The sequence below is a fragment of the Coregonus clupeaformis genome, chromosome 14, assembly GCF_020615455.1.
Source record: "Coregonus clupeaformis isolate EN_2021a chromosome 14, ASM2061545v1, whole genome shotgun sequence".
Taxonomy (NCBI): domain Eukaryota; kingdom Metazoa; phylum Chordata; class Actinopteri; order Salmoniformes; family Salmonidae; genus Coregonus; species Coregonus clupeaformis.
In genome coordinates, this window is record NC_059205.1 from 35,495,357 (window position 1) to 35,523,290 (window position 27,934).

General features: G+C 42.1%; 1 protein-coding gene across 1 annotated transcript in view; it reads right to left on the minus strand.

Annotated features, from left to right (window-relative positions):
- Nucleotides 1-27,934, minus strand: part of LOC121581312 (potassium voltage-gated channel subfamily H member 2-like) — a 90,407-nt gene that overhangs the window by 60,152 nt on the left and 2,321 nt on the right. The window contains 3 exon segments of the mRNA XM_045224805.1: nt 9,937-10,069; nt 10,385-10,447; nt 11,340-11,523. Coding sequence (XP_045080740.1) covers nt 9,937-10,069; nt 10,385-10,447; nt 11,340-11,523 — 380 coding nt within the window.

Here is a 27,934-nt window from a genome sequence, read left to right on the forward strand (position 1 = left end):
AGGTGACTGGGAATATGGCAGAATACAAAGTGTAGCTACTCACTCCGCAAGACAATTAAACTGGCAAAACATAAGTATAGAGACAAAGTGGAGTCGCAATTCAACGGCTCAGACACGAGACGTATGTGGCAGGGTCTACAGACAATCACGGACTACAAAAGGAAAACCAGCCACGTTGCCGACACCAACGTCACGCTTCCAGACAAGCTAAACACCTTCTTCGCCCACTTTGAGGATAACACAGTGCCACTGACGAGGCCCACTAGCAAGGACTGTGGCCTCTCCTTCTCCGTGGCCGACGTGATTAAGACATTTAAGCATGTTAACCTCCGCAAGGCTGCCGGGCCAGACGGCATCCCTAGCCGCGTCCTCAGAGCATGCGCAGACCAGCTGGCTGGTGTGTTTACGGAGATATTCAATGTCTCCCTTTCCCAGTCTGCTGTTTCCACATGTTTCAAGATGGCCACCATTGTTCCTGTACCCAAGAAAGCAAAGGTAAGTGAACTAAATGACTATCGCCCTGTAGCATTCACCTCTGTCATCATGAAGTGCTTTGAGAGTCTAGTCAAGGATCATATCACCTCTACCTTACCTGTCATCCTAGACCCACTTCAATTTACTTACCGCCCCAATAGATCCACAGACGATGCAATCGCCATCACACTGCACACTGCCCTATCCCATCTGGACAAGAGGAATACCTATGTAAGAATGCTGTTCATTGACTATAGCTCAGCATTCAACACCATAGTACCCTCCAAGCTCATCATCAAGCTCGGGGCCCTGGGTCTGAACCCCGCCCTGTGCAACTGGGTCCTGGACAAATCAACATTTTCTCTCAGCCTCATGGCAAAATGTGTAGAATAGAAGGAAATTAGCTCAGGGATTCTAGAATGTTGGGACAATCATTGTCTGGCAGAGAAACTTAAATTTGTAGCTTAAAATGTACAATTTGGGGAATTTAATGAGGAAAATATTTGTTTTGGGAATTTTCTAAATACTTTCAATATTATTAATTTCCATGTCAGTTTTATGACTGGAAATGCCCTTGTCTGGAGCAAAGAATCCTAATTTCAAACTCTGCAAAAAAGTGTAAAAAAAAAAGGGCAATGATGGATATTAACAGAAAATGTATCTTATGTAGTTTATTGAAATAGCCCTTTGTGACTTTAAAGAATACTCTCTCAAAACTGTGATTCCTAAAAGATGTGTCCAGAGATTTGGTCAACTTCGTCAGAGTTGTCTAAAATCCTAAATTCATCAAGAATAAGCAGGGTCAGCTATACCATAAGGACCCCTTATTCATGTCCTTATTACATGTGCTGCAACAAGACCACTCATGGTCTGTAAAGTTCTCTACTTTTGATAGATTTAAACAAACAAAATTGGAATCATCATGGTCACAACTATAAACTGTCAACATCTGCCTGCTAGATGACGATAGAATATGAATTTTGGTTAAAATATGTTACATTTAATTAGGTTTTAGAGTCATAAAGCAGCTGAGGAAAAACAAAATTGCTACTGCGTATATTTTTGTCAACTCCGTAAAACATGAACTCTGTCAGATTTTTGTCTAACATCAACTCCGTCAGAGTGCTGAAAGATCTGATAGAATGGTTATGTTTTGATTGGGGATTGTCAAAATGAATCATTTTCCATATTTTACAAATGTTTGTATTTAACTTTTATTTTTAGAGGCAAAAATATGTCTGTTTTGTGTATCCGCTGTCAACTCCGTCAGTGGCTTGTCAACTCCATCACTAAAGCAGTCAATATTTGTTTGTCAATACTCTGAAAAAAATATTTTAATCACTGTTCTGCAACATATGCTTAAACAATTTAAGTATTTGCTGTGCTAGACCCAAGGGATAATGTTTGCTTAATAAATGTTTTATTTTTCGAACTCTAGAAAAACATGCCAAAATTCTAACGAATCTAGCCTTGGAGCATTAATAGTGCTATAAAACAAAACAAAAATACGTTTGGAGATTTGTATTACAAATGTTGGACAACAATTGTAAAAATGAAATGCTTTTTATGGTGTCTGACGGAGTTGACATACAGCACATTCAAAAAGTATTCAGACGCCTTTACTTTTTCCACATTTTGTTACGTTGCAGCCTTATTTGAAAATTGATTAAATAGTTTTTTCCCCTCATCAATCTACACAGAATACCCCATAATGACAAAGCAAAAATAGGTTTTTAGAAAGAACTAAAAATATTAACTAAAATATCACATTTACATAAGTATTCAGACCCTTTAGCAGTGGTATCCAAGATGGCGTAGCAGTGCGGTCGTGTTCTTTGTTGTGTGTCCGTGTAAATAGCCAGTTTTTTGTATTTTTCGTACTTATTTCCCTATCACACTTTTCATCCTTCTACAAAATATACTTTCCTGCAACCCGCCTCACTCAATGTGGAACGGATTCTATTATTGACTTACCTTTTATCTAGAATCTCCAGTTGAAACTAGCTAACCAGCTAACTAGCTACTTGCTATTAGCCACCGTTAGCAGTTTTCACCCAGAACATCGGACTTTCTGCCGGAATAACTGAATCACTGGACAATAACACCGGATCGCAACTAGCTAGCCGCAACCGGATGGATGTTGCTGTTGGCTAATCACCGCTGCCCCCGAAGCTAGCACCAGTTAGCCTTGAGCTAGCCTTGAGCCAGGCCCATATCCCGGCTATCTACCTCTCTGTCTACCGGACGGGAGTAGCCAGCTAACTAGCTACTTGCTATTAGCCACCGTTAGCAGTTTTTCACCATTGTCCGTGGCCTGCACCACCTACCAGCCAGCTCTAGCCTGGACTATTATCCCCCAGCCCAGCTCAACCTGCCTTAGATAGCTCCTTTGTCCCACCCCCCATACACGTGGAGACCAACTCAATCGGTGCCTCCAGTGATGCTATCTCTTTCATCATTACCCAACGCTTAGGTTTACCTCCACTGTACTCATATCCTTCCATATCCTTGTCTGTGTTACGCCCCTGAAAAAGGGGAGAAATAATCACGAGAGTGATGCAGTTATGTTTCCTCACTGAAAACTTTAGTATAATCCTTTTACAAAAATACCACATTTTACAGAACAACAGATCTACAGGAACCAGAGTTTTGTAGGGTACAAAGCTTATTCAAGTCACAACAGCATAAACTGTAATTCACTAAAACATATACAAATGTTTCAATATAACTGTCAAACACAAAGTAGCTTTAGCTCAGTAACCCATAACTACATTTATCAACCATGTCAACAAAGTATTCGAAACACATTATACAAATAACCCCAAAATATATTATTAACAGCGCACATGTTCATTCACAATTAACATAAAATGGCAGCTACTCTCAGTACGAAGCTATTCTTCGCTGCAACCAAGCAGGTTTCACTCACACACGCACCTATTACTCTCTTCAACTTAACTCTAACTTACTCAAGATGTTACTAACACATACCTTAAACTCTCTTGACATGTTAGCAAGTTATTACATTCAAATTAACTCGTTTTATATCAATAACGTACCTGAAAAAGGGGAGAAATAATCACGAGAGTGATGCAGTTATGTTTCCTCACTGAAAACTTTAGTATAATGAGGAAAAAGACCGTGATTTCCCCAGAAAGTTGGGAGGAGACCAGAGCAATTGATCTCAGGCTCATAGATTAAGAGCATTTAGTAGATCACAGATTAACACTTTTACCCTTAAATTAGGCACCACAAAATAAAGTAGTCAATATAACGTTTACACATTCCTCTTACAATATTTACCCTTTGTACACTTGACGGATTTTAACACAATTATGAATTTTATCAATCTCTATGAACTAGTACTGAATGCATAATCGTTTTAACCTTAGATATTTTAATATCCTTACATACCATGAACTTACTACTTTTTAGTGTATAACAGGCTATGAATATGTCCTTTAACCTGTCACATCTGTACATAATGCCCTGAATCTATTCTACAACGCCTGGAAATCTGCCCCTTTTTTTTCTCTGTACCCAACGCATTAGAAGACCAGTATTTAAAGCCTTTAGCCGTATCCTTATTCTACTCCTCCTCTATTCCTCTGGTGATGTAGAGGTTAACCCAGGCCCTGTAGCCCCCAGTATCACTCCTACTCTCCAGGCGTTATCATTTGTTGACTTCTGTAACCGTAAAATCCTTGGTTTCTTGGCACGTTAACATCCGAAGCCTCCTCCCTAAGTTTGAGTTATTCACTGCGTTAGCACACTCCGCCAACCCTGATGTTCTAGCAGTGTCTGAATCCTGGCTTAGGAAGGCCACCAAAAATTCAGAAATGTCCATCCCCAACTACAACATTTTCCGTCTCGATAGAACTGCCAAAGGGGGTGGGGTTGCAATCTACTGTAGAGATAGGCTGCAGAGCTCTATCGTACTATCCAGGTCTGTGCCCAAACAGTTTGAGCTTCTACTTTTAAAAATCCACCTTTCCAGAAATAAGTCTCTCACTGTTGCCGCTTGCTACAGACCCCCCTCAGCCCCGAGCTGTGCCCTGGACACCATATGTGAACTGATTGCCCCCCATCTATCCTCAGAGTTCGTACTGCTTGGTGACCTAAACTGGGATATGCTTAACACCCCCGCCAACCTACAATCTAAACTAGATGCCCTCAATCTCACATAAATTATCAACGAACCTACCAGGTACAACCCTAAATCTGTAAACATGGGCACCCTCGTAGATATCATCCTGACAAATGTACCCTCTAAATACACCTCCGCTGTCTTCAACCAGGATCTCAGCGATCACTGCCTTATTGCCTGCGTCCGTAATGGGTCCGCGGTCAAACGACCACCCCTCATCACTGTCAAACGCTCCCTAAAACACTTTAGCGAGCAGGCCTTTCTAATTGACCTGGCCCGGGTATCCTGGATGGATATTGACCTCATTCCGTCAGTAGAGGATGCCTGGTTGTTCTTTAAAAGTGCTTTCCTCTCAATCTTAAATAAGCATGCCCCATTCAAAAAATTCAGAACTAAGAACAGATATAGCCCCTGGTTCTCCTCAGACTTGACTGCCCTTGACCAGCACAAAAACATCCTGTGGTGTACTGCATTAGCATTGAACAGCCCCCGCGATACGCAACTTTTCAGGGAAGTCAGGAACCAATATACACAATCAGTTAGGAAAGCAAAGGCTAGCTTTTTCAAACAGAAATTTGCATCCTGTAGCACTAACTCCAAATGTTTTGGGACACTGTAAAGTCCATGGAAAATAAGAGCACCTCCTCCCAACTGCCCACTGCACTGAGGCTAGGAAACACTATCACCACCGATAAATCTACAATAATCGAGAATTTCAACAAGCATTTTGCTACGGCTGGCCATGCTTTCCACCTGGCTACCACTACCCCGGCCACCAGCTCTGCACCTTCCGCTGCAACTTGCCCATGCCCACCCCGCTTCTCCTTCACACAAATTCAGACAGCTGATGTTCTGAAAGAGCAGAAATTTCTGGACCCCTACAAATCAGCTGGGCTAGACAATCTGGACCCTTTCTTTCTAAAATTAGCCGCCGAAATTGTCGCAACCCCTATTACTAGCCTGTTCAACCTCTCTTTCGTAACATCTGAGATCCCCAGAGATTGGAAAGCTGCCACGGTCATCCCCCTCTTCAAAGGGGTGACATTCTAGATCCAAACTGTTACAGACCTATATCCATCCTGCCCTGGCTTTCGAAAGTATTTGAAAGCCAAGTTAACAAACAGATCACCGACCATTTCGAATCCCACCGTACCTTCTCCGCTATGCAATCCGGTTTCCGAGCTGGTCATGGGTGCACCTCAGCCACGCTCAAGGTCCTAAACGATATTATAACCGCGATCGATAAAAGACAGTACTGCGCAGCCGTCTTCATCGACCTGGCCAAGGCTTTCGACTCTGTCAACCACCGCATTCTTATTGGCAGACTAAATAGCCTTGGTTTTTCTAATGACTGCCTCGCCTGGTTCACCAACTACTTCTCAGAGTTCAATGTGTCAAATCGGAGGGCCTGTTGTCTGGACCTCTGGCCGTCTCTATGGGGGTGCCACAGGGTTCAATTCTCGGCTGACTCTATTCTCTGTGTATATCAATGATGTCGCTCTTGCTGCTGGTGACGCTCGGATCCACCTCTATTCGGACGACACCATTTTGTATACATCTGGCCCTTCATTGGACATTGTGTTAACAAACCTCCAAACGAGCTTCAACGCCATACAACACTCCTTCCGTAGCCTCCAACTGCTCTTAAACACTAGTAAAACTAAATGCATGCTCTTCAACTGAACGCTACTTGCACCCGCCCACCCAACTAGAATCACTACTCTCGGCGGGTCTGACCTAGAGTATGTGGACAACTACAAATACCTAGGTGTCTGGTTAGACTGTAATCTCTCCTTCCAGACACACATTAAGCATCTCCAATCAAAAGTTAGATCTAGAATTGGCTTCCTATTTCGCAACAAAGCCTCCTTCACTCATGCTGCCAAACATGCCCTCGTAAAACTGACTATCCTACCAATCCTTGACTTTGGCGATGTCATTTACAAAATAGCCTCCAACACTCTACTCAGCAAATTGGATGTAGTCTATCACAGTGCCATCCGTTTTGTCACCAAAGCCCCATATACTACCTACTATTGTGACCTGTACGCTCTTCTTGGCTGACCCTCACTACATATTTGTCGCCAAACCCACTGGCTCCAGGTCATCTATAAATCACTGCTAGGCAAATCCCTGTCTTATCTTAGCTCACTGGTCACCATAGCAACACCCACCCGTAGTCTGCGCTCCAGCAGGTATATCTCACTGGTAATCCCCAAAGCCAACACCTCCTTTGGCCGCCATTCCTTCCAGTTCTCTGCTGCCAATGACTGGAACGAACTGCAAAAATCTCTGAAGCTGGAGACTCTTATCTCCCTCACTAACTTTAAGCGTCAGTAGTCAGAGCAGCTTACCGATCACTGCACCTGTACACAGCCATTCTGATATTAGCCCACCCAACTACCTCATCCCCATATTGTTATTTATTTTGCTAATTTGCACCCCAGTATCTCTATTTGCACATCATCTTTTGCACGTCTATCATTCCAGTGTTAATTACGAAATTGTAACTATTTTTGCACTATGGCCTATTTCTTTATTGCCTTACCTCCATAACTTACTACATTCGCACACACTGTATATACATTTTCTGTTGTATTTTTGACTTTATGTTTTGTTTACCCCATATGTAACTCTGTGTTGTTGTTTTTATCGCACTGCTTTGCTTTATCTTGGCCAGGTCGCAGTTGTAAATGAGAACTTGTTCCCAACTGGCTTACCTGGTTAAATAAAGGTGAAATAAATAAATGAAAAATATTACAGCCTCAAGTCTTTTTGGGTATGACGCTACAAACTTGGCACACCTGTATTTGGGGACTTTCTCCCAATCTTCTCTGCAGATCCTCTCGAGCTCTGTCAGGTTGGATGTGGAGCATCGCTGCACAGCTATTTTCAGGTCTCTCCAGAGATGTTCAAACGGGTTCAAGTCCGGGCTCTGGCTGGGACATTCAAGGACATTCAGAGACTTGTCCCGAAGCCACTCCTGCTTTGTCTTGGCTGTGTGCTTAGGGTCGTTGTCCTGTTGGAGGATGAACCTTCGCCCCAGTCTGAGGTCCTGAGTGCTCTAGAGCAGATTTTCATCAAGGATCTCTCTGTACTTTTCTCTGTTCATCTATCCCTTGATCATGACTAGTCTCCCAGTCCCTGCCGCTGAAAAACATCCCCACAGCATGATGCTGCCACCACCATGCTTCACCGTAGAGATAGTGCCAGGTTTCCTCCAGACGTGACTCTTGGCATTCAGGCCATTTTAGAATAAGGCTGTAACTTAACAAAATGTGGAAAAGGTCAAGGGGTCTGAATACTTTCCGAATGCACTTTATTTGCAGTGCTAGGAATAATGTTTGCTTTATAAATGTTTTATGTTCTAAATCTAGAAAAACATGCTAAAGAAATTTGCCCTGATGCATTTAATAGTGCTATAAAAACTCAACTTAAAGAAGTTTGGAGATTTTGTATTACATATTTGAATAATCTAATGTTAGAATTAAACAATCAAGGCCTTTAAACACACAGAACACACAGACCAGTGCGGCATAACCAGAGCTGCAGTAGGCCTATACGCAAATAGACCATTGCCATATATGGATATGTGCCTTGAACTGAACTGTTTACAGCTGTGGACGTGAGTAAATGAGCTTGTTTTGAGATCAAAGCAAGAGCTGCATGTAGCCACTTGTGCACATTTTGTTCATATCCTTTGCTAGTTAGTGACTTATTAGCCCAGTTATAGATAATTTGTAGTCAGCAATAGGGGAGTGATTGCTTCCTACAAGAGCACAACATTTATACATTTCTAGACTTTTTGAAAAGCAAGTCAGGTAAAGAGCTTTTTTTTGTCTTAAAGTGGCAGTGTTGTATTTTGAGACAGGCTTGAATAAGTTAAGTAGCCATTAGACAGGGGGTAGCATACTTTGTCTGATTCTTTGTATGGTATGGGAATAAATGGTATGGGAATAATAATGCATTTTATTTTTGAAAAGTGGTTTCTTGCATCAAACAATACAACAACAAGTTCAAAAGTGGTTTCTTGCATCAAACAACACAACAAGTTCGGTCACCTCTGTGTCTGAAGGACAAGTGGATAAACAGGTTAATGTCAAGCCCAGCATGTTATTTTTTCTCAAAAGTCTCATGGAGCGTAGGCCTACATTGAACACCCCACATTGGCTGCTACTGTAGGCTGAATGATAGAACAGCTATTTCCATGTTCAAATGTTATGGGATGCATTTTCTCAATTGTTTTTTATGGTAGGCCAATCTGGCAGGCCTACATTATTATAAAACAGTCACAGTAGCCTATTTGGCCACTTTTAAAACTGTAACTTAAAGCGGGTACAGCCTCAGTGTTCACAGAATTTTCACAAGGTTCCAGTTTGCGCTCAGCAGACCTGAAATTTGCTCAGTTTTGATTGTTTTTTAGGGAACATTGGTCACCACTAGCCAGTACCCTGCCCTGAACTTGAGTCACTGTCACTAGAAGGCTACCACCCGGTTACTGTACCATGCACCTTAGGGGCTGCTACCCTATGTACATAGTCATGGAACACTGGTCACTTTAATAATGTTTACATACTGCTTTACCCACTTCATATGTAAATACTGTGTTCTAGTCAAGGCCTATACTATTTAACTATTGCTATACGTATACTATTCTTCAGATATACTACATATTCTGTCCATATACTGTCCATATTGTCTATACATCCCATCACATATATATTTTTTTGTATTTATTTATACTCCGGACTCCGACATTGCTCGTCCTAATATTTCTATATTTCTTAATTCCATTATTTTACTTTTTAGATTTGTGTTTATTGTTAGATATTACTGCACTGTTGGAGCTAGAAACACAACCATTTTGCTACACCCGCAATAACATCTTCTAAATATGTTTATGCAACCAATCACATTTGATTTGATTTGATTTTAAGTTTACCAGCGGCGACTGAATTTTGAGCAAAACTCTCTGGATAGTGCTGCCACCCTCAGGACAGATACTGCAATGGCAGACTACAGAAGGGACAAGGTGTCTGTGAAAGCCTCTAGACCAGGGCTCTCCAACCCTGTTCCTGGAGAGCAGCTACGGTCCTGTAGGTTTTCATTCTAACCCTAATCTAGCACACCTGATTCTAATAATTGTCTGGTTGATAAGCTGAACCAGGTTAGTTACAACTGGGGATGGAGCGAAAACCTACAGGAGGTTTGCTCTCCAGGAACAGGGTTGGAGACCCCTACTCTACTGCAGTTTGTCATGAAATAGTGTCATCCCATCCATACACATTACTAGTAGGAGAAGAGCAGCGACTCACCTGAGTGAATTTCTCAGTGACCCCGTGTGTGCGGTCCATCAGTTTACAGGGGGCGATTATGTCAATCTCCGCGAACGGGAGGGCCACCAGGAGGTCCGGCCTGTAGTCCAGTGGGTTGACCTGTGTCACGTGACTGAAGGTCCGGAAGCTGTTTATTTAATTGCCAGTAACTTAGAGTTGAAGGTGCTTTGTGCATGAAAAAATACAAGGAGATGTTAAACAGATGGAACATTAATGTAAGACAAGGATTAATCAATTACATGATTTATGAGCTCCTCTTTCATCCTCAAATTTCGCTATACAGCTCCTGACACCCCCGCCTTTTTTGTGTGTCCCACACATGTCCTCTACCTATCCTGTCCCTTCCCCTGCACTTACCCCACCCCCCATCCTTATCTCTGTCCTCTGCCCATGACCCCTATCCCCTATCCTCGTCTCTGTATCCTACTCTACCTGTGCTGCTGGGCTGTGTCTGGAGTTTCCTGTGCCAGCTGGCCCGTCCCCTCACGGTCTTGATGCCGTCCACAGAGGAGGTGTGCCGCAAGCTGCAGAGGCTCTCACAGGAGTGGCTGGGAGTCACGCTGCAGTTGGAGCCACATTCCTCATCCATCCGGAGGCAGTGCAGCATGGGGGAAGACTGGGAGAAGCCCAGGGACAGGGCTGGAGGGACATCGGATGGGTCCCTGGAGGACGAAATGGACTCACCTATAAACACATATGAAATAAGTAAGTATTAAATAAGTAAATGAGAATGTGTTCTCAGTCAACTTACCTGGGAAAATAAGGGTTAAATAAATCAAAATAAAATTAACATATGACAGCCTGTGTATTGTCAGGGACTAACTGCACTCCTCCAGCGGGGTGGGAGGGTTTAAGGCTGAAGGCCATTTAGCAAACACTTCCATCCAAAGCCACTTAAAGTACAGTGAATGCATACGTTTTAGTACATGTGACCGCAGTGGGAAACGAACCCACAACCCTGGTGTTGCTAGCACCATGCTCTTACCAACTGAGCCACAAAGGACCACTCACCTCCCAGCAGGGCTCTCTGGTCCTTCGTCCCAGAGTAGTACCCCAGTGCCCCCCAGCCGCCGGCGCTCTGGCAGGGACAGCAGCTTTTTCAGCGCCACAGACTCATGACCCAGAGCAAGGAGGTCCCGCTGGTGGCCCAATTCGGTGTCATCCTCCAGGGACTGTTTACTGCTGCTGAGGGGGCGGACCAGGGCAGAGGGCAGGCGAATCCTATGCTGACGTTCTGCACGTCAAAGGGGAAAGGTGGGTAAGCACAGCAGAATAAGGTATAATTATGATGTTTCTGACTACACTACACCATACCAATTTCATTAAAATACTTTAATCTCTAAGATGTTCCAGGAAAATCTTTGGACCCTACTCATTAACACACAGAGGATGTGCTTTGCTTACCTAGGGTCAGCCAGGGGATGGGTAGCTTGTGGTTGAGCTCTCTGGTTGGGGAGCTGGGAATATGTGGATCAGTGGGCAGCTTGAAGTTGAGGATGAAAATGATCACCGAGCCATCCTCATTCTTCACTGGCACCACGTTGATTTTACAGGAGAAACACACACCTGGACACAGACACACACACACACACCACCACCAGTGAGAAAACATTATTGTATTTTAAAGCGTGCATACCAAAGTTGTCCTCTAGAGGGAGAAACACAATAGAAGATGAGAGCTGCATAGATTTGCCATGGGAGAACTATGGGTTTCCTCAAGGATTTAATATTTATATTTAAGGAAATATATCAGTCCTGTGAATTGTCCGTTCTATGAATATGAGTATCTCCTCAATCTTTCTCCATATCTGTTAGTGAATGAATGTCAGTCAGTACTGTTTATGTGCGTTGTCACAGAGTACACCTTAAAGAGAGTGGAGGCTTCTGAGGGGAGGATGGCTCATAATAATGGTTGGAACGGAGCAAATTGAATGGCATGATACCATTCCACTCATTCTGCCCCAGCTATTACCACGAGCCCGTCCTCCCCAATTAAGGTGCCACCAACCTCCTGTACTTAGAGAGAAGAAAATAATGTTGCAGTGAAAAAAATGAAATATTTATTGTTATAATTTAATATTCAGGATAGTACTATAGCCTGCATAATATTATAAGCATGTCTTGTGATGTAACTAGGTGAGTACCCATCCTGTCTCAGTCCAACTATGTCGGGTGACAGTGATACCAACCTGGTAGAGAGCTACAGCTTTACCAGGAGCCAAACTAATCTGGCTTCCCCTGGGAGAACAGGAGAGGAGGGATAGGAGAGTGAGATATAGTGACAGAGTGACAGAGAGAGAGAGAGGGTAGTGGGGGGGGGGGGGGTTATGGAGGGCACTGACTGGGGATGGGGAGGTAGTCAGAAAATGGGGTAGCATGAAGGACACAGGACAGGCCTGACAGGGACCGTACTGGGGACAGGAGGAACTTACTGTATTATCACCCCTCCTGGATTAGAGCTCTAACATGGCCCCTTATTCTGCCTTAATTCATCTCACTGATATCACACAGTCATCTACTGTACTGCAAAACCATCTGCTACTGAACCCTTTGTCTCCGGACATACCACATCTATAATCCACACAGAGTTACAGGCATATTGGATTGGCTAAATCACCTTCGACATGTGGAGCACACCTGAGAACACCGTTAACTGCTAGATATCATAACAATGGTGACCCTATAAAAAACTGAATGAAGCTACACAAAGGATTTGACTGAAATCATTGGCTGGAATAATAAGAGTCCAAGTGGAAAAAGTGACCCAAATACATTTGTGAGAATACCGGTACAAAAAATGAAAATATAAATTTGCATTGTGTATAACATATTTTTTGTACCCGCAGGAGATATATAGACTATATTACAAAGAACCAAGGACAAGGCAGTTATCTGGGCCAATAAGGAAACAAGATCATAGTTTACATGAAGAACAAAAGCACCATATAAACAAAATAAATGATAGGATTATATTCCCCCCCCTCCATCTCTCTCTTTCTCTCTCTCCCTCATCATCACAAACTGTGATTTACTTATTGGAGATTTCTCTTTCTCTTCATAAAATATTTACATATTAGCTTGAGGAGAGAGCTGTGCCTCTACTATCTCATCTCTGTCTGCAATAACACAGGCAGGCAGGGGACAGCTGAGCTGTTCAGACTGCTTAAAACAGGACCAGAGATGCCTGACAGAATGATGGACAGATCTGTTAGACTCAGCCAATAATACTGCTCATCTAGCATGCATGAATACGTATCATTAAGTGATGGCGGAATTATGACAAGTCAATGACAGACAGATCGCATTCCAGCAGTTCTTAATGCAGATAAAGAGCTGAGATTGAATTGAGTCAGTCTAATACAGTATATATAGAATATTCACAAATCTAAGTGTGGATACTGGAGTGGATCATTGAGTGAGTGCTAAGGATTGATACTAGGTGTGGATACTGTTCATGAAGATGACGCTTAAGGGTTTGCCAGAACAGAGCTAGTATTTGGGAGGTATTATATACCCCCCTACGGGCCCTGGTCAAAACTGGTGCACTATATAGGGAGTGGGGTGCCATTTGGGATGTAGCCCTACCCACTGGGCACACACTGGTTGAATCAGCGTTGTTTTCACATAATTTCAATGAAATGATGTTGGACCAACGTGGAATAGACGTTGAATTGATGTCTGTGCCCAGTGGGTAGTATCTACTAGAGAGGAAATGAGCCTTGGGGATAATTGGACAATGAATGTTAATAAAACACTGGTTCTGCTCTCAGAGAAGAATCACCTTATTGATCTGTGGTTGATCATTGTTCTCACAGAGGAGAATAAGACGAGAGGCAAGGACCAGGGCCCGAAAGGAAATAACAAGTCCCTCGCAATGAGAAGCACCTAAAACAACAATTACTTTGTGTGAGGTCCCCTATTGATTACGTAAGAGGAAAGGAAAACTAATCTCTGTATAATTAACTCCTCTAAGACAGATTTTAAGACAAATCCACCTTTGGCCTAGCCACAAAATCCCACTGAATCACTGTTTCACTTCAACAATAGTCAAACATAGCATGATTCAGTTTGGATTCCGAAGATACCTTTGACAAAAATATAGCACCAATGACCACTGTACCAATCCTTAATCAGAAATACGTGTGAACACATCAATGAAAAGTCAGACATGAGTAATGTACACTCATAATAGCCATTCACAATTCCCTGTAAGTCATCATCACTCTACCTAACAATAACCTTAGGAGTCAGCCAATAATAAATCAGTGAGATGTACAGAGGGGTCAGCCCTTAACCATATAATATTAATCTGCTTGATTTTAGTGTGTCTTGCTCTCTCTCTCTCTCTCTCTCTCTCTCTCTCTCTCTCTCTCTCTCTCTCTCTCTCTCTCTCTCTCTCTCTCTCTCTCTCTCTCTCTCTCTCTCTCTCCCCCTCTCTCTCTCCATCCCTATCTCTCTCTCCTTCTCTCTCGCTCAAGGGACAGGATTTAAAAGTGATGGAGGTATTCTCTAATTGCTGCTGTCCATTTTGCTGATTTGTAATGTGTGTTCCTGCCTGGATGATGATCTCAGAGCCTCATTAACTAAAAGCGTATTATGAACAATGAATTCCCTTTGTGAGAACACCTTTGATCGTAACAAGATAATGGGCTTTCTAATAGCTAAGCTCAGATTTAAGAAGTGACAGTCATTCAAAGTACACTCTTCAACAAGAATACACTGAGTGTACAAAACATTAGGAACACCTTCCTAACGTTGAGTAGCATCGCCTTTAGCGAGGGGCATGGACTCTACAAGGTGTCGAAAGCATTCCACATGGATGCAGGCCCATGTTGATGCCAATGCTTCCCGGAGTTGTGTCAAGTTGGCTGGATGTCCTTTGGGTTGTGGACAATTCTTGATACACATTGGAAGCTGTTGAGTGTGAAAAACCCAGCAGCGTTACAGTTCTTGACACACTCAAACCAGTGTGCCTGGCACCTACTACCATACCCCGTTCAAAGGCACTTAAATATTCTGTCTTGCTCATTCACCCTCTGAATGGCACAAATACACAATACATGTCTCAATTGTCTCAAGGCCTAAAAATCCTTCTTTAACCTGTCTCCTCCCCTTCATCTACACTAATTGAAGTGGATTTAACAAGTGACATCAATAAGGGATCATAGCTTTCAACTGGATTCACCTGGTCAGTCTATATCATGGAAAGAGCAGGTGTTCCTAATGTTTTAACACAAAATGTTTTAAAATAATTGTTTGTCCTATTAGACATATCCCAACTCTCCCTGAGACAACCTTGGACAGAGGGGTCACGACCAGGGTCTGCCATTATCAACGGTGACCCTTGAGCAATTAGGGTTAAATGCCTTGCTCAAGAGTGAGGAGTTTTTGTATGGGGGCGATGAGAGTGTCGAATTTGGTCAAGATAAATGTGAATTGCTATTTTGAAAGGTAATAATAATAATACACTTTATTTGTATAGCACTTTTCAATACAAGTAACAAAGTGCTTAACATCATAAAATAATTAAATAAAACAAAAGTACTAACCAAAGAACAAAGACAGGAGGAAGGAGAATGAACAAATCATACATTAAAAGCATCTTTATAAAAGTGTGTCTTCAGCAGGGATTTAAAAAGAGGCACTGAATCTGCAAGCCTGATCTCCTCTGGCAGACCATCATTCCAAAGTTTAGTGGCCCTAATGGCAAATGCCCGGTCTCCTTTCGTTTTCAATCTAGACTTTGGAATGGTCAACAGTGCCCTGCCAGAGGATCTCAGGCTGCGTCCTGGCTCGTAGGGAGATAAACGATCTAAGATATAGGATGGGGCTAAACCAAGTCTAACCTTAATTAATTGATTAATACAATTGTATCTATTCTAAAAGTGATTGGTATCCAATGTAGAGAAGCTAAAATAGGTGACGCTTATTTAATCGAATAGAAGTTTCATAATGCTTAGGTTGTTATGAGTGTATTGATATGTTTTCTACAAAAGACCATTGGCTAGAATGTTCCCACCTGATCTTGCCTCCTCAACTGCCTCATCAACTGACCGCTCTGTCAGTTGACCATCTTGTCACTATAATAGATCACCTTTGGTTAGTCATATTTGATCTGGTCAAATGTCAAAATACTACCACTTGTCCTGGAATTCACCTATCATAACCACCATTGATAATGTAATTAGTGCTGTGTGTGTTTGTATATGTCTTGTATATTGTAAATAGGTGCATGCCCCCATCCACGGTGCCGCAATGGATTACTCCCGGGCCCGGGTGAGTAATGCCAACCAGTCAGTACCATGCTGGCACATGTCCCTTGTGAATTAGCTGTGAATCATAATCTCTGATTGGCTATGTTCAACCGTGTATTTACTGTTGGCTTCCATGACTGTATGTATTGATTTTAGTGTGTCTTGCTCTCTCTCTCTCTCTCTCTCTCTCTCTCTCTCTCTCTCTCTCTCTCTCTCTCTCTCTCTCTCTCTCTCTCTCTCTCTCTCTCTCTCTCTCTCTCTCTCTCTCTCTCTCTCTCTCTCTCTCTCTCTCTCTCTCTCTCTCTTTCCCTCCCTCCCTCCCTGGTTCCCTTCCTGGTTCCCTTCCTTGCTCTCTCTCGGCTCCCCCTCTCTCTCTCCATCCCTATCTCTCTCTCCTTCTCTCTCGCTCAAGGGACAGGATTTAAAAGTGATGGAGGTATTCTCTAATTGCTGCTGTCCATTTTGCTGATTTGTAATGTGTGTTCCTGCCTGGATGATGATCTCAGAGCCTCATTAACTAAAAGCGTATTATGAACAATGAATTCCCCTTTGTGAGAACACCTTTGATCGTAACAAGATAATGGGCTTTCTAATAGCTAAGCTCAGATTTAAAGTGACAGTCATTCAAAGTACACTCTTCAACAAGAATACACTGAGTGTACAAAACATTAGGAACACCTTCCTAACGTTGAGTAGCATCGCCTTTAGCGAGGGGCATGGACTCTACAAGGTGTTCGAAAGCATTCCACATGGATGCAGGCCCATGTTGACGCCTAACGCTTCCCGGAGTTGTGTCAAGTTGGCTGGATGTCCTTTGGGTTGTGGACAATTCTTGATACACATTGGAAGCTGTTGAGTGTGAAAAACCCAGCAGCGTTACAGTTCTTGACACACTCAAACCAGTGTGCCTGGCACCTACTACCATACCCCGTTCAAAGGCACTTAAATATTCTGTCTTGCTCATTCACCCTCTGAATGGCACAAATACACAATACATGTCTCAATTGTCTCAAGGCCTAAAAATCCTTCTTTAACCTGTCTCCTCCCCTTCATCTACACTAATTGAAGTGGATTTAACAAGTGACATCAATAAGGGATCATAGCTTTCAACTGGATTCACCTGGTCAGTCTATATCATGGAAAGAGCAGGTGTTCCTAATGTTTTAACACAAAATGTTTTAAAATAATTGTTTGTCCTATTAGACATATCCCAACTCTCCCTGAGACAACCTTGGACAGAGGGGTCACAACCAGGGTCTGCCATTATCAACGGTGACCCTTGAGCAATTAGGGTTAAATGCCTTGCTCAAGAGTGAGGAGTTTTTGTATGGGGGCGATGAGAGTGTCGAATTTGGTCAAGATAAATGTGAATTGCTATTTTGAAAGGTAATAATAATAATACACTTTATTTGTATAGCACTTTTCAATACAAGTAACAAAGTGCTTAACATCATAAAATAATTAAATAAAACAAAAGTACTAACCAAAGAACAAAGACAGGAGGAAGGAGAATGAACAAATCATACATTAAAAGCATCTTTATAAAAGTGTGTCTTCAGCAGGGATTTAAAAAGAGGCACTGAATCTGCAAGCCTAAACTCCTCTGGCAGACCATCATTCCAAAGTTTAGTGGCCCTAATGGCAAATGCCCGGTCTCCTTTCGTTTTCAACCTAGACTTTGGAATGATCAACAGTGCCCTGCCAGAGGATCTCAGGCTGCGTCCTGGCTCGTAGGGAGATAAACGATCTAAGATATAGGATGGGGCTAAACCAAGTCTAACCTTAATTAATTGATTAATACAATTGTATCTATTCTAAAAGTGATTGGTATCCAATGTAGAGAAGCTAAAATGGGTGACGCTTATTTAATCGAATAGAAGTTTCATAATGCTTAGGTTGTTATGAGTGTATTGATATGTTTTCTACAAAAGACCATTGGCTAGAATGTTCCCACCTGATCTTGCCTCCTCAACTGCCTCATCAACTGACCGCTCTATCCATTGATAGAGCGCTCAGTTGACCATCTTGTCACTATAATAGATTACCTTTGGTTAGTCATATTTGATCTGGTCAAATGTCAAAATACTACCACTTGTCCTGGAATTCACCTATCATAACCACCATTGATAATGTAATTAGTGCTGTGTGTGTTTGTATATGTCTTGTATATTGTAAATAGGTGCATGCCCCCATCCACGGTGCCGCAATGGATTACTCCCGGGCCCGGGTGAGTAATGCCAACCAGTCAGTACCATGCTGGCACATGTCCCTTGTGAATTAGCTGTGAATCATAATCTCTGATTGGCTATGTTCAACCGTGTATTTACTGTTTGCTTCCATGACTGTATGGTGACAGTCTCTCTCTCTCTCTCTCTCTCCTTCTCTCTCAGGGGCGACGACCCTGTGTATTCTTCAAACATATCAGGGAACTCCTGTCTTATACGGGACACCATACAGGAAGGAATGACGACTGACATGTTTGGTAAGGTAGCCCCAGCACCACCAGACAAAATGTTGATACGTACAGTATCTGTGTCGGCTGTGAATTACAATAAAAGATCAACAAGTGTAATATCTACACATTGTTATATTAGCAGAATACAGTATTATGTGAAGGATGGTTTATTCTGCATGGAACTGTTACACTTGAAAGTTATCAAAACACTTTGTTTCGAATATCTACATACAGTAAGTTCAGCAATTGCACTCTTCTCATATTACTCTGTAGGCTATTGATCAACTAGCTAGATAGGCTAGCCAGCTCCAGCTATTCCCAAGCTATGCTAGCTAGCTGCCATCAGGTTGGCTAAACACAAGGTCAGCACAGGCTTTAGCCTATACATAGAACTGAATTAGCAGATCATCTTGCTGGCTGGTTCAATGTTAAGCCAACTCTCTGAAGTAAAAAAAAACACTCCTCCATAGGTATAATTATTTGGGCTTAATTCAGATAATGCAAGTCATAACAACAAGATGCCCTCCTCCATCCTCTCTCGCTCTCTCCACACCCGCAAAATTTCAGTCGCATCTCGCGCCCTACACTCGTCTGTCCAATGCATGTAAATAGCTTCCCCGCTCCATAGCAAGCTGCTCTACCCGCACTGATTGGTGAAGTAATTTAATGAAGTAATTTAATGTTGAGCTAAATGTTTTTAAAAAATAGTTTCAGATTTCAGAGGTTTATCAAGGAACAGAAAGGAACGATATAAACCGTTCGAACCGGTTCAGAACTTTATTTTGTTGGTTGGAAGAGTGGAATGGAACGAAAAAACAAATGGTTCTGTTCAGAACAAAACGATTGGAAAAATTTTTTGTTTCCAACCCCTGGCAAAGACACACCCAAGAAACACTCACATCAAACCACACCCCCAAGACAACTCTCGTTTGGCTTCAGTCATGGCCACTAGCATTTCTTGAGCAAGCTCCCTTTTATATATGCCTTATTGACTTCACTGTGATTCTACAGGAAAATTACCAGCTTGGCTTGGCCCTATCCCCTTTTAACTGGATTTTGTATTCATCCTCCACTCCTAAACCAGATTAATGTGCCATAATGACGACCCAAATAGAAATCCCTCCTGTCTTCCAAGGCTTCTGCTCTAATGCTGATATTGAGAGGATGAAATCTTTCAGGAGTTCCGGTCCCAAATCTCTGTCTTGTGGATGGAAGGCAGCCAAAAGACATGCCATGAAAACATGCTGCTCCCAAATTGAAAAGCCAATTCCACACAAACCACAGGAGATATATGACCACAGTGTAATGCCCCAGTGTGTCCTTGTGCTGCATGTGGTACCTCACACAGAGAGCAACTAGGGAGAGATTACCACCATATTAACTCATGTGCTTTAGCTGAAGGGTTAGTCTAGCCAGACGGGGGTTTGAGAAGTCAATGAGAGAAGTGAACAATTCTTCCTTAGTTGTTAATTTTTCGATATCTAAAGGCAAAACCTAGATTCGAGCCAATGTCTTAAGTAGCTGAACATGTTATTACTCCAACCTCGTGAAAGTGACAAACTGACACGTTTTAATTTTCGTCAAAAACAACTATATATATCGGAGTGCCTTTGATTTGACGGCCTGCACATGCGCCGTTTGGCGCGAGACGACCGTTAAACCAGATTAAGTGTTTATGCACAAGTTTACCTAGCCAACATCGCCTGCAAGCAGGATCGGGGATTTCTATTTCAAGCAGTTTCTACACATCTTCATGCTAAACCATCTTTAGTTTACCAGTTCTGCACACACATCCTCTGATGGCTTTAGATATCGAGAAATTAACAACCAGCTATGCGCTGGTGTTTCTTGGTGACATGCTATTGCTGTAACATGTCTGTTTTCTGCCCACAGCCTTCAGGAAGTGCGGGGCATAAGCCATGTTAACCGGCTTTTGGCTACTTCTGCTGTTGGCTACCAGTTGGGGGTTTGTAAATCGATGGATTTGATTGTGAGGATAATTTCTTGCATGTTGCTTACTGCCTTGTCAGTCATTAGGCCTAATTATCTGGCTGCAAACTACCTAGCTAAAATATAATTCATTTCTGGAGTTTTGTAGCCTACACTGTTTTTCTTAAATTCCCCATGCTGCTCTGACAAGGGCCAGGAAGTGCGCCCCTGAACTAATCATTCAAGGAGAAACTCATCCTCACTATACAATGAAGTAGCTTCTATGATCAAGTCAGTACATTTAACTAATTAAATGGATTGTGTTATCTCTGCAAATCTGACAGTATTTCAGACGCTTTGTATGAAGCTAGTTAGCTTGGTTGGTTTTATGTTAGTGCACACTGTATATGTGACTTGCTCGATCTTTATCAGTCGCATTGGCCCCTTGACATACATTTGAGATCTATATATTGTTGAAAAGAGACGATTCTAAGCTTCTAAACAATGTATTACTTGTGTATCAACTATTAGAATTTAGTGCAGCAGAGCTAGATATAACACAGGTGTCCCTGATCAGTTCAGAGGAAATCACCCCCAGAGTTGTGTTAGTTTTCAACGCTCAGCTTGCATTCTGCATGTTGCAATATCACATTACACAACCGGCTCGCGCGCCTGCTTCAAACAGTGGCGGCGAAAACAATTATCCGATGTGATTGAGTTTATGTGGCCACTTGTGATGAATTATGAAAGCAATTATAAACTGGGTGGTTCAAGCCCTGAATGCTGATCGGCTGACAGCCGTGGTACCATGGGTATGCAAAACATTTAATTTTACTGCTCTAATTACGTTGGTAACCAGTTTATAATAGCAATAAGACACCTCTGGGGTTTGTGGTATATGGGCCCTCCTGTAGCTCAGTTGGTAGAGCATGGCACTTGCAACGCCAGGGTTGTGGGTTCGATTCCCACGGGGGGCCAGTATAAAAAATGTATGCACTCACTAACTGTAAGTCGCTCTGGATAAGAGCATCTGCTAAATGACTAAAATGTAAAATGATGCCACGGCTAAGGGCTGTGTCCAGGCACTAGGCAAATACCACACCTCCAAGGGCCTTATTGCTTAATTATCAGCTTGCAGTTCGCACTGGAAAGTATGTTAATCATTTTCTAAAGGTAATGAAATAATGGCTAATATGATTGGTCACTAGTCAGCCTATCAATAGCCTGTGTTGCCTTTCCTTTCTCTTCCTGACAGTTCGAGTTGAGATGAAGTCCTTCGTATTTTTTTTAACATTCTGTCTCACAGTGACTTTTTGTCTGGGCTGCTTCAAATGAGTTTGTTTACACTGGAGTTTGTTTTAATAAAATGACTTTATTCCAACCAGCAAGAGTCTAATGAAAGCATACCTTCATTGCACAATATAATGCATAAGATGGTGATTTTAAAGATGTGTAATTGTAACTTTGCGGGACTGTGGGCAGGAGCTGGATGAGCTCTGGCGGGAGAGGGCGTGCATGGTACCAAAAAATCTGTCCAGCGCAGACCTCTACGTTGCAACGCAGTGACGATAATGTTTGTAATTTGGCATAACTCATAGTTTGCTTGCTACTCATTTAACAGTTTAACAAGATAATGTGCGAGCTAGCTGGTTAAAAAATGAGTTTGTGTGTGCTAGTAGTAGCAAGCTCAACAGCTAGTTAGATAGCTTGTCAATTGACTGTAAGCTAGCCAATGACTCATTATCATCTGAGTGTCACGCCCTGACTCAGGGGACGGTTATTTGTTGAGTCAGGGTGTGTATATTTCGTGTTGTGTTTATTTCTATGTTTAGTTTCTAGATCGTTTAGATCTATGTTGGCCAGGGTGGTTCCCAATCAGAGGCAGCTGTAGCTCGTTGTCTCTGATTGGGGACCATACTTAGGCAGCCTTTTGGCACCAGTCTGTGTGGGATCTTGTTCCGTGTGAGGTATGTTATTTTGTCTACCTCGGACTTCACGTTTCATTTGTTGTTTTGTCGTGTGTTCAGTACGGAAATAAATATAAATACATATCATGCTGCGCCTTGGTCCTTATCGTTAATGAGCAATCGTGACACTGAGGGACTTTAAATGTGTACTGCACTATGATTTCGAACTAGCTATGCAATGGAGCAAGCGAGGGATTACATTATAATGATGTTGCTTATTCTAACTTGAGCATCGTGATAACAGGCAGAGATCTCTTGGCTGCTCTACCCACAGTCCTAGGGTGCAGGTAATTTACTAGCTAGGCCAGGCCTACTGCACCACCTATTGGCTAATGGTAAAGGCATTTTAAATACCAATTTACATAACCACATTATTGCATTCATGCTTGCACCTGCTTTTGTCATCATTTTGTCCAATGTACTGATTCATATATTGATTGTTGACACTGATTTACACTTACATATTTTTTATATTATTAATCTATTTTACATGGGAGTGTAGGAGTATTTGGTATGTTATTGGCGGCATGTGTTTTATGCTCTGCAACTATCACCTTGCTTAGCTGAATGTTCATGCTATATAATGGGTCAGCTGCCATTTCCCTGCATCATCTGCACAATAGTATTGTGTTATGACATGGATACTAATATTGCATAGGCGGGAGCACACGGTGTGGTCGTGGTGCTACATTCTCCACTGCATTATCATGGTTTCATTACTGCTGCATCATGCACTGGCTCGATACCCAAACACGTTGGATGCTCTGGGCACATGCTTTGTAGTTTTACTCTATTGTTTGTAAATGTGTTGGTACACAAATGTGTTATCTTACCCATGGTTCAGCCTTATTGTCATCCATAGCTGTCCATTACATTTAGTGGTCACATTTCTCTGGTCTAATTAACAAAAGGTACATCCCAATAGGTGGTCCAGGTAAGTCATGAGATAGCACAAGTCGGGGAGTTCCCAAGCAAGGGGGAGGCTGATGACATCAGGGGTTCCCATCAGACCAGCTCCTTGAATGCCCTACTCCTCCAGTTGTCTACAAAACACTATTATGCTCAAAACATATTTTTTTACCCTTTAGTGTGTGTACTTTACTGTATTTATACTTGGGATAACGCTTTTCAACAGTGAAAGTAAAAAAAATATCGCTGGTGGACGTCTTTAAAGAATCCCCATACCTAACATATCGCTGGCTATCTTTAATTTGGACAGCCCTTTATCTACTTCAGATAAAATTGTGGATACCATTTTTATGTCTCAGTGTCTAGTATGAAGGAAGTTAGAGGAAGTTTCGTAAGCCAATGCTAACTAGTCTATGGGTATCAGTCTATACAGATACCCATAGACTTCCAGTTATTGCGCTAACGCTAGTTTACAATTGCACTAGCGCTAGTTAGCAACTTCCTTCAAACTGCACACAGAGACATAAAAATTGTATCCACGGGTTAATCTAACTCTGGGGAAGTATATAAAGGGCCTCATTGCCAAAATCCCGAACTATCCCTTTAATCGTTTTTTTTGGGGGTGGGACAGCAATTTACATCACTTCTGTAGAATCACCCATACAGTGGGGAGAACAAGTATTTGATACACTGCCAATTTTGCAGGTTTTCCTACTTACAAAGCATGTAGAGGTCTGTAATTTTTATCATAGGTACACTTCAACTGTGAGAGACGGAATCTAAAACAAAAATCCAGAAAATCACATTGTATGATTTTTAAGTAATTAATTTGCATTTTATTGCATGACATAAGTATTTGATCACCTACCAACCAGTAAGAATTCTGGCTCTCAAAGACCTGTTAGTTTTTCTTTAAGAAGCCCTCCTGTTCTCCACTCATTACCTGTATTAACTGCACTTGTTTGAACTCGTTACCTGTATACAAGACACCTGTCCACACACTCAATCAAACAGACTCCAACCTCTCCACAATGGCCAAGACCAGAGAGCTGTGTAAGGACATCAGGGATAAAATTGTAGACCTGCAAAAGGCTGGGATGGGCTACAGGACAATAGGCAAGCAGCTTGGTGAGAAGGCAACAACTGTTGGCGCAATTAGTAGAAAATGGAAGAAGTTCAAGATGACAGTCAATCACCCTCGGTCTGGGGCTCCATGCAAGATCCAAAAATCCAGAAAATCACATTATATGAGTTTTAAGTAATTAAGTTGCATTTTATTGCATGACATAAGTATTTGATACATCAGAAAAGCAGAACTTAATATTTGGTACAGAAACCTTTGTTTGCAATTACAGAGATCATACGTTTCCTGTAGGTCTTGACCAGGTTTGCACACACTGCAGCAGGGATTTTGGCCCACTCCTCCATACAGACCTTCTCCAGATCCTTCAGGTTTCGGGGCTGTCGCTGGGCAATATGGACTTTCAGCTCCCTCCAAAGATTTTCTATTGGGTTCAGGTCTGGAGACTGGCCAGGCCACTCCAGGACCTTGAGATGCTTCTTACGGAGCCACTCCTTAGTTGCCCTGGCTGTGTGTTTCGGGTCGTTGTCATGCTGGAAGACCCAGCCACGACCCATCTTCAATGCTCTTACTTAGGGAAGGAGGTTGTTGGCCAAGATCTCGCGATACATGGCCCCATCCATCCTCCCCTCAATACGGTGCAGTCGTCCTGTCCCCTTTGCAGAAAAGCATCCCCAAAGAATTATGTTTCCACCACCATGCTTCACGGTTGGGATGGTGTTCTTGGGGTTGTACTCATCCTTCTTCTTCCTCCAAACACGGCGAGTGGAGTTTAGACCAAAAAGCTATATTTTTGTCTCATCAGACCACATGGCCTTCTCCCATTCCTCCTCTGGATCATCCAGATGGTCATTGGCAAACTTCAGACGGGCCTGGACATGCGCTGGCTTGAGCAGGGGGACATTGCGTGCGCTGCAGGATTTTAATCCATGACGGCGTAGTGTGTTACTCATGGTTTTCTTTGAGACTGTGGTCCCAGCTCTCTTCAGGTCATTGACCAGGTCCTGCCGTGTAGTTCTGGGCTGATCCCTCACCTTCCTTATGATCATTGATGCCCCACGAGGTGAGATCTTGCATGGAGCCCCAGACCGAGGGTGATTGACCGTCATCTTGAACTTCTTCCATTTTCTAATAATTGCGCCAACAGTTGTTGCCTTCTCACCAAGCTGCTTGCCTATTGTCCTGTAGCCCATCCCAGCCTTTTGCAGGTCTACAATTTTATCCCTGATGTCCTTACACAGCTCTCTGGTCTTGGCCATTGTGGAGAGGTTGGAGTCTGTTTGATTGAGTGTGTGGACAGGTGTCTTTTATACAGGTAACGAGTTAAAACAGGTGCAGTTAATACAGGTAATGAGTGGAGAACAGGAGGGCTTCTTAAAGAAAAACTAACAGGTCTGTGAGAGCCGGAATTCTTACTGGTTGGTAGGTGATCAAATAATTATGTCATGCAATAAAATGCAAATTAATTACTTAAAAAGCATACAATGTGATGTTCTGGATTTTTGTTTTAGATTCCGTCTCTCACAGTTGAAGCGTACCTAGGATAAAAATTATAGACCTCTACATGCTTTGTAAGTAGGAAAACCTGCAAAATCGGCAGTGTATCAAATTCTTGTTATCCCCACTGTATATGCCTGCCTGCATGAGAGCTTGGATGGCTATGAAGTCCCTGCTCTTGATATACAGTATCTAACGAATTACTAATTCCATTCCCTAGGCTAAGCATGCTGTGAAACCTGCACTGTTCTTAAATCTACCTCAGTACTTTGATATAGACTGTTATGCAAAAGGAATTTATTCATCTCTCAAAAATTATCAACATACTTACAGTATCAGTATCCAGCAAACAAAAAATGAAATGTGCCTTTTTACATGATTTCTATACAATACCATCTCTGGCCCCAGTCTGGTCTCACAGACTAGATGTAAACATAGTGAATGTAAATCCAGGACAGTCAAATTAGTATGATGTGTTTTGTTTGGTGTGGTTGCATAAGACAGATGGTTACTAAAAACGAAAGTAGGGTGCTTGGTCGGGGTGGATGGCTGGGCGTATAACATGAACGTCTAGCAACCCTAAGGTTGCGAGGTTGAATCTCATCAGGTACAACTTTGGCATTTTAGCTACTTTTCAACCCCTTCCTACTTTTTAGCTACTTTGCAACTAAATTACTTAACATGTTAGCTAACCCTTCCCCTAACCCTGATCTTAAGCCTTTAACCTAACTCCTAAACGTAACCCTAACCCCTAGCCTAGCTAACGTTAGCCAACTAGCTAGAATTTGTAACATATGATATGTTTGCAAATTTGTAACATATAATACCAATTGTAATTCGTAACATACAGTATACTTACAAAATGGGGTGATGGACATCCACAAATTAATACATACCATAGGAAATGTAACACAGCGTGTTAAATGGAGTCTCTCAGATATACATAGAATAATACGAAATGCTCTGAGACCAGGTTGCCACTCCTTGAAACAGACAGAGGACTCATATGCAACCATTTGAAAATCCTGGGGTTACCTTTTGGGATTTCAGCGGCATAGTGAGTAATCGTCCTTCAAGCCATCATGACTCATTATCTTTTGTTCCTATTGTTATGATTCTCCTACTCCCACCTACCCTATAAATCACTACATTAAAGAGACAGGCTTACTATTTAAAAACAGTATATATTGTAATAACAATTGTTACGGAGATAACACCAGTCTGAGTCTACCTTGCAGTCATATTAATACTGGTCTCTAGCCTAGAGCTTTACCTATGGGTTTAGGTACTTTATCAATTAGACAATGGTTCTTTCTTTATTCAATTAATGAACTGGGAGTTTTGAGGGCATAAAAAAAACAGATTTTTCGCCGATAGTGGAAAAAATAGCTAAACAAACACATGATAGGTCAGGTCCAGTTGAAGACTGAGCAGTAGATTTTTCATCTGATAACCTGTCAAATGCCTCTGAAAGGTGCATTACTTACTTAAAATAAAATGTCACAAATTGTGAATGTTATATCATTTTGTGCATCTCTGAGCAATGTTCTATCGGTTCCCGGGGTCATTTAAAATGTTCATGTGTATCTGAGCTATTCGCCGTTCAAGCAGGCGGAGGTTTTGCAAAACGTGTCATACCAGCTGTATTTCTGCCTGCTTGAACGGCAATGAGAGAAATAAGAGTAATAAACACATGGACCATTTGGACCCAGAGAGGTAAACATGGCGGAAATGGAATGTCTATTATTCCATTATGCAAATGTTTTGTTCTCCAGCTATATGTTTTTTTTTTTAAATACTATATTTTTCTGATACTATAGCCTATGTGTCATGGATTGCATGTCCGTGACTTATAGACAATGACACAAACAAAGTATTGGTTTGA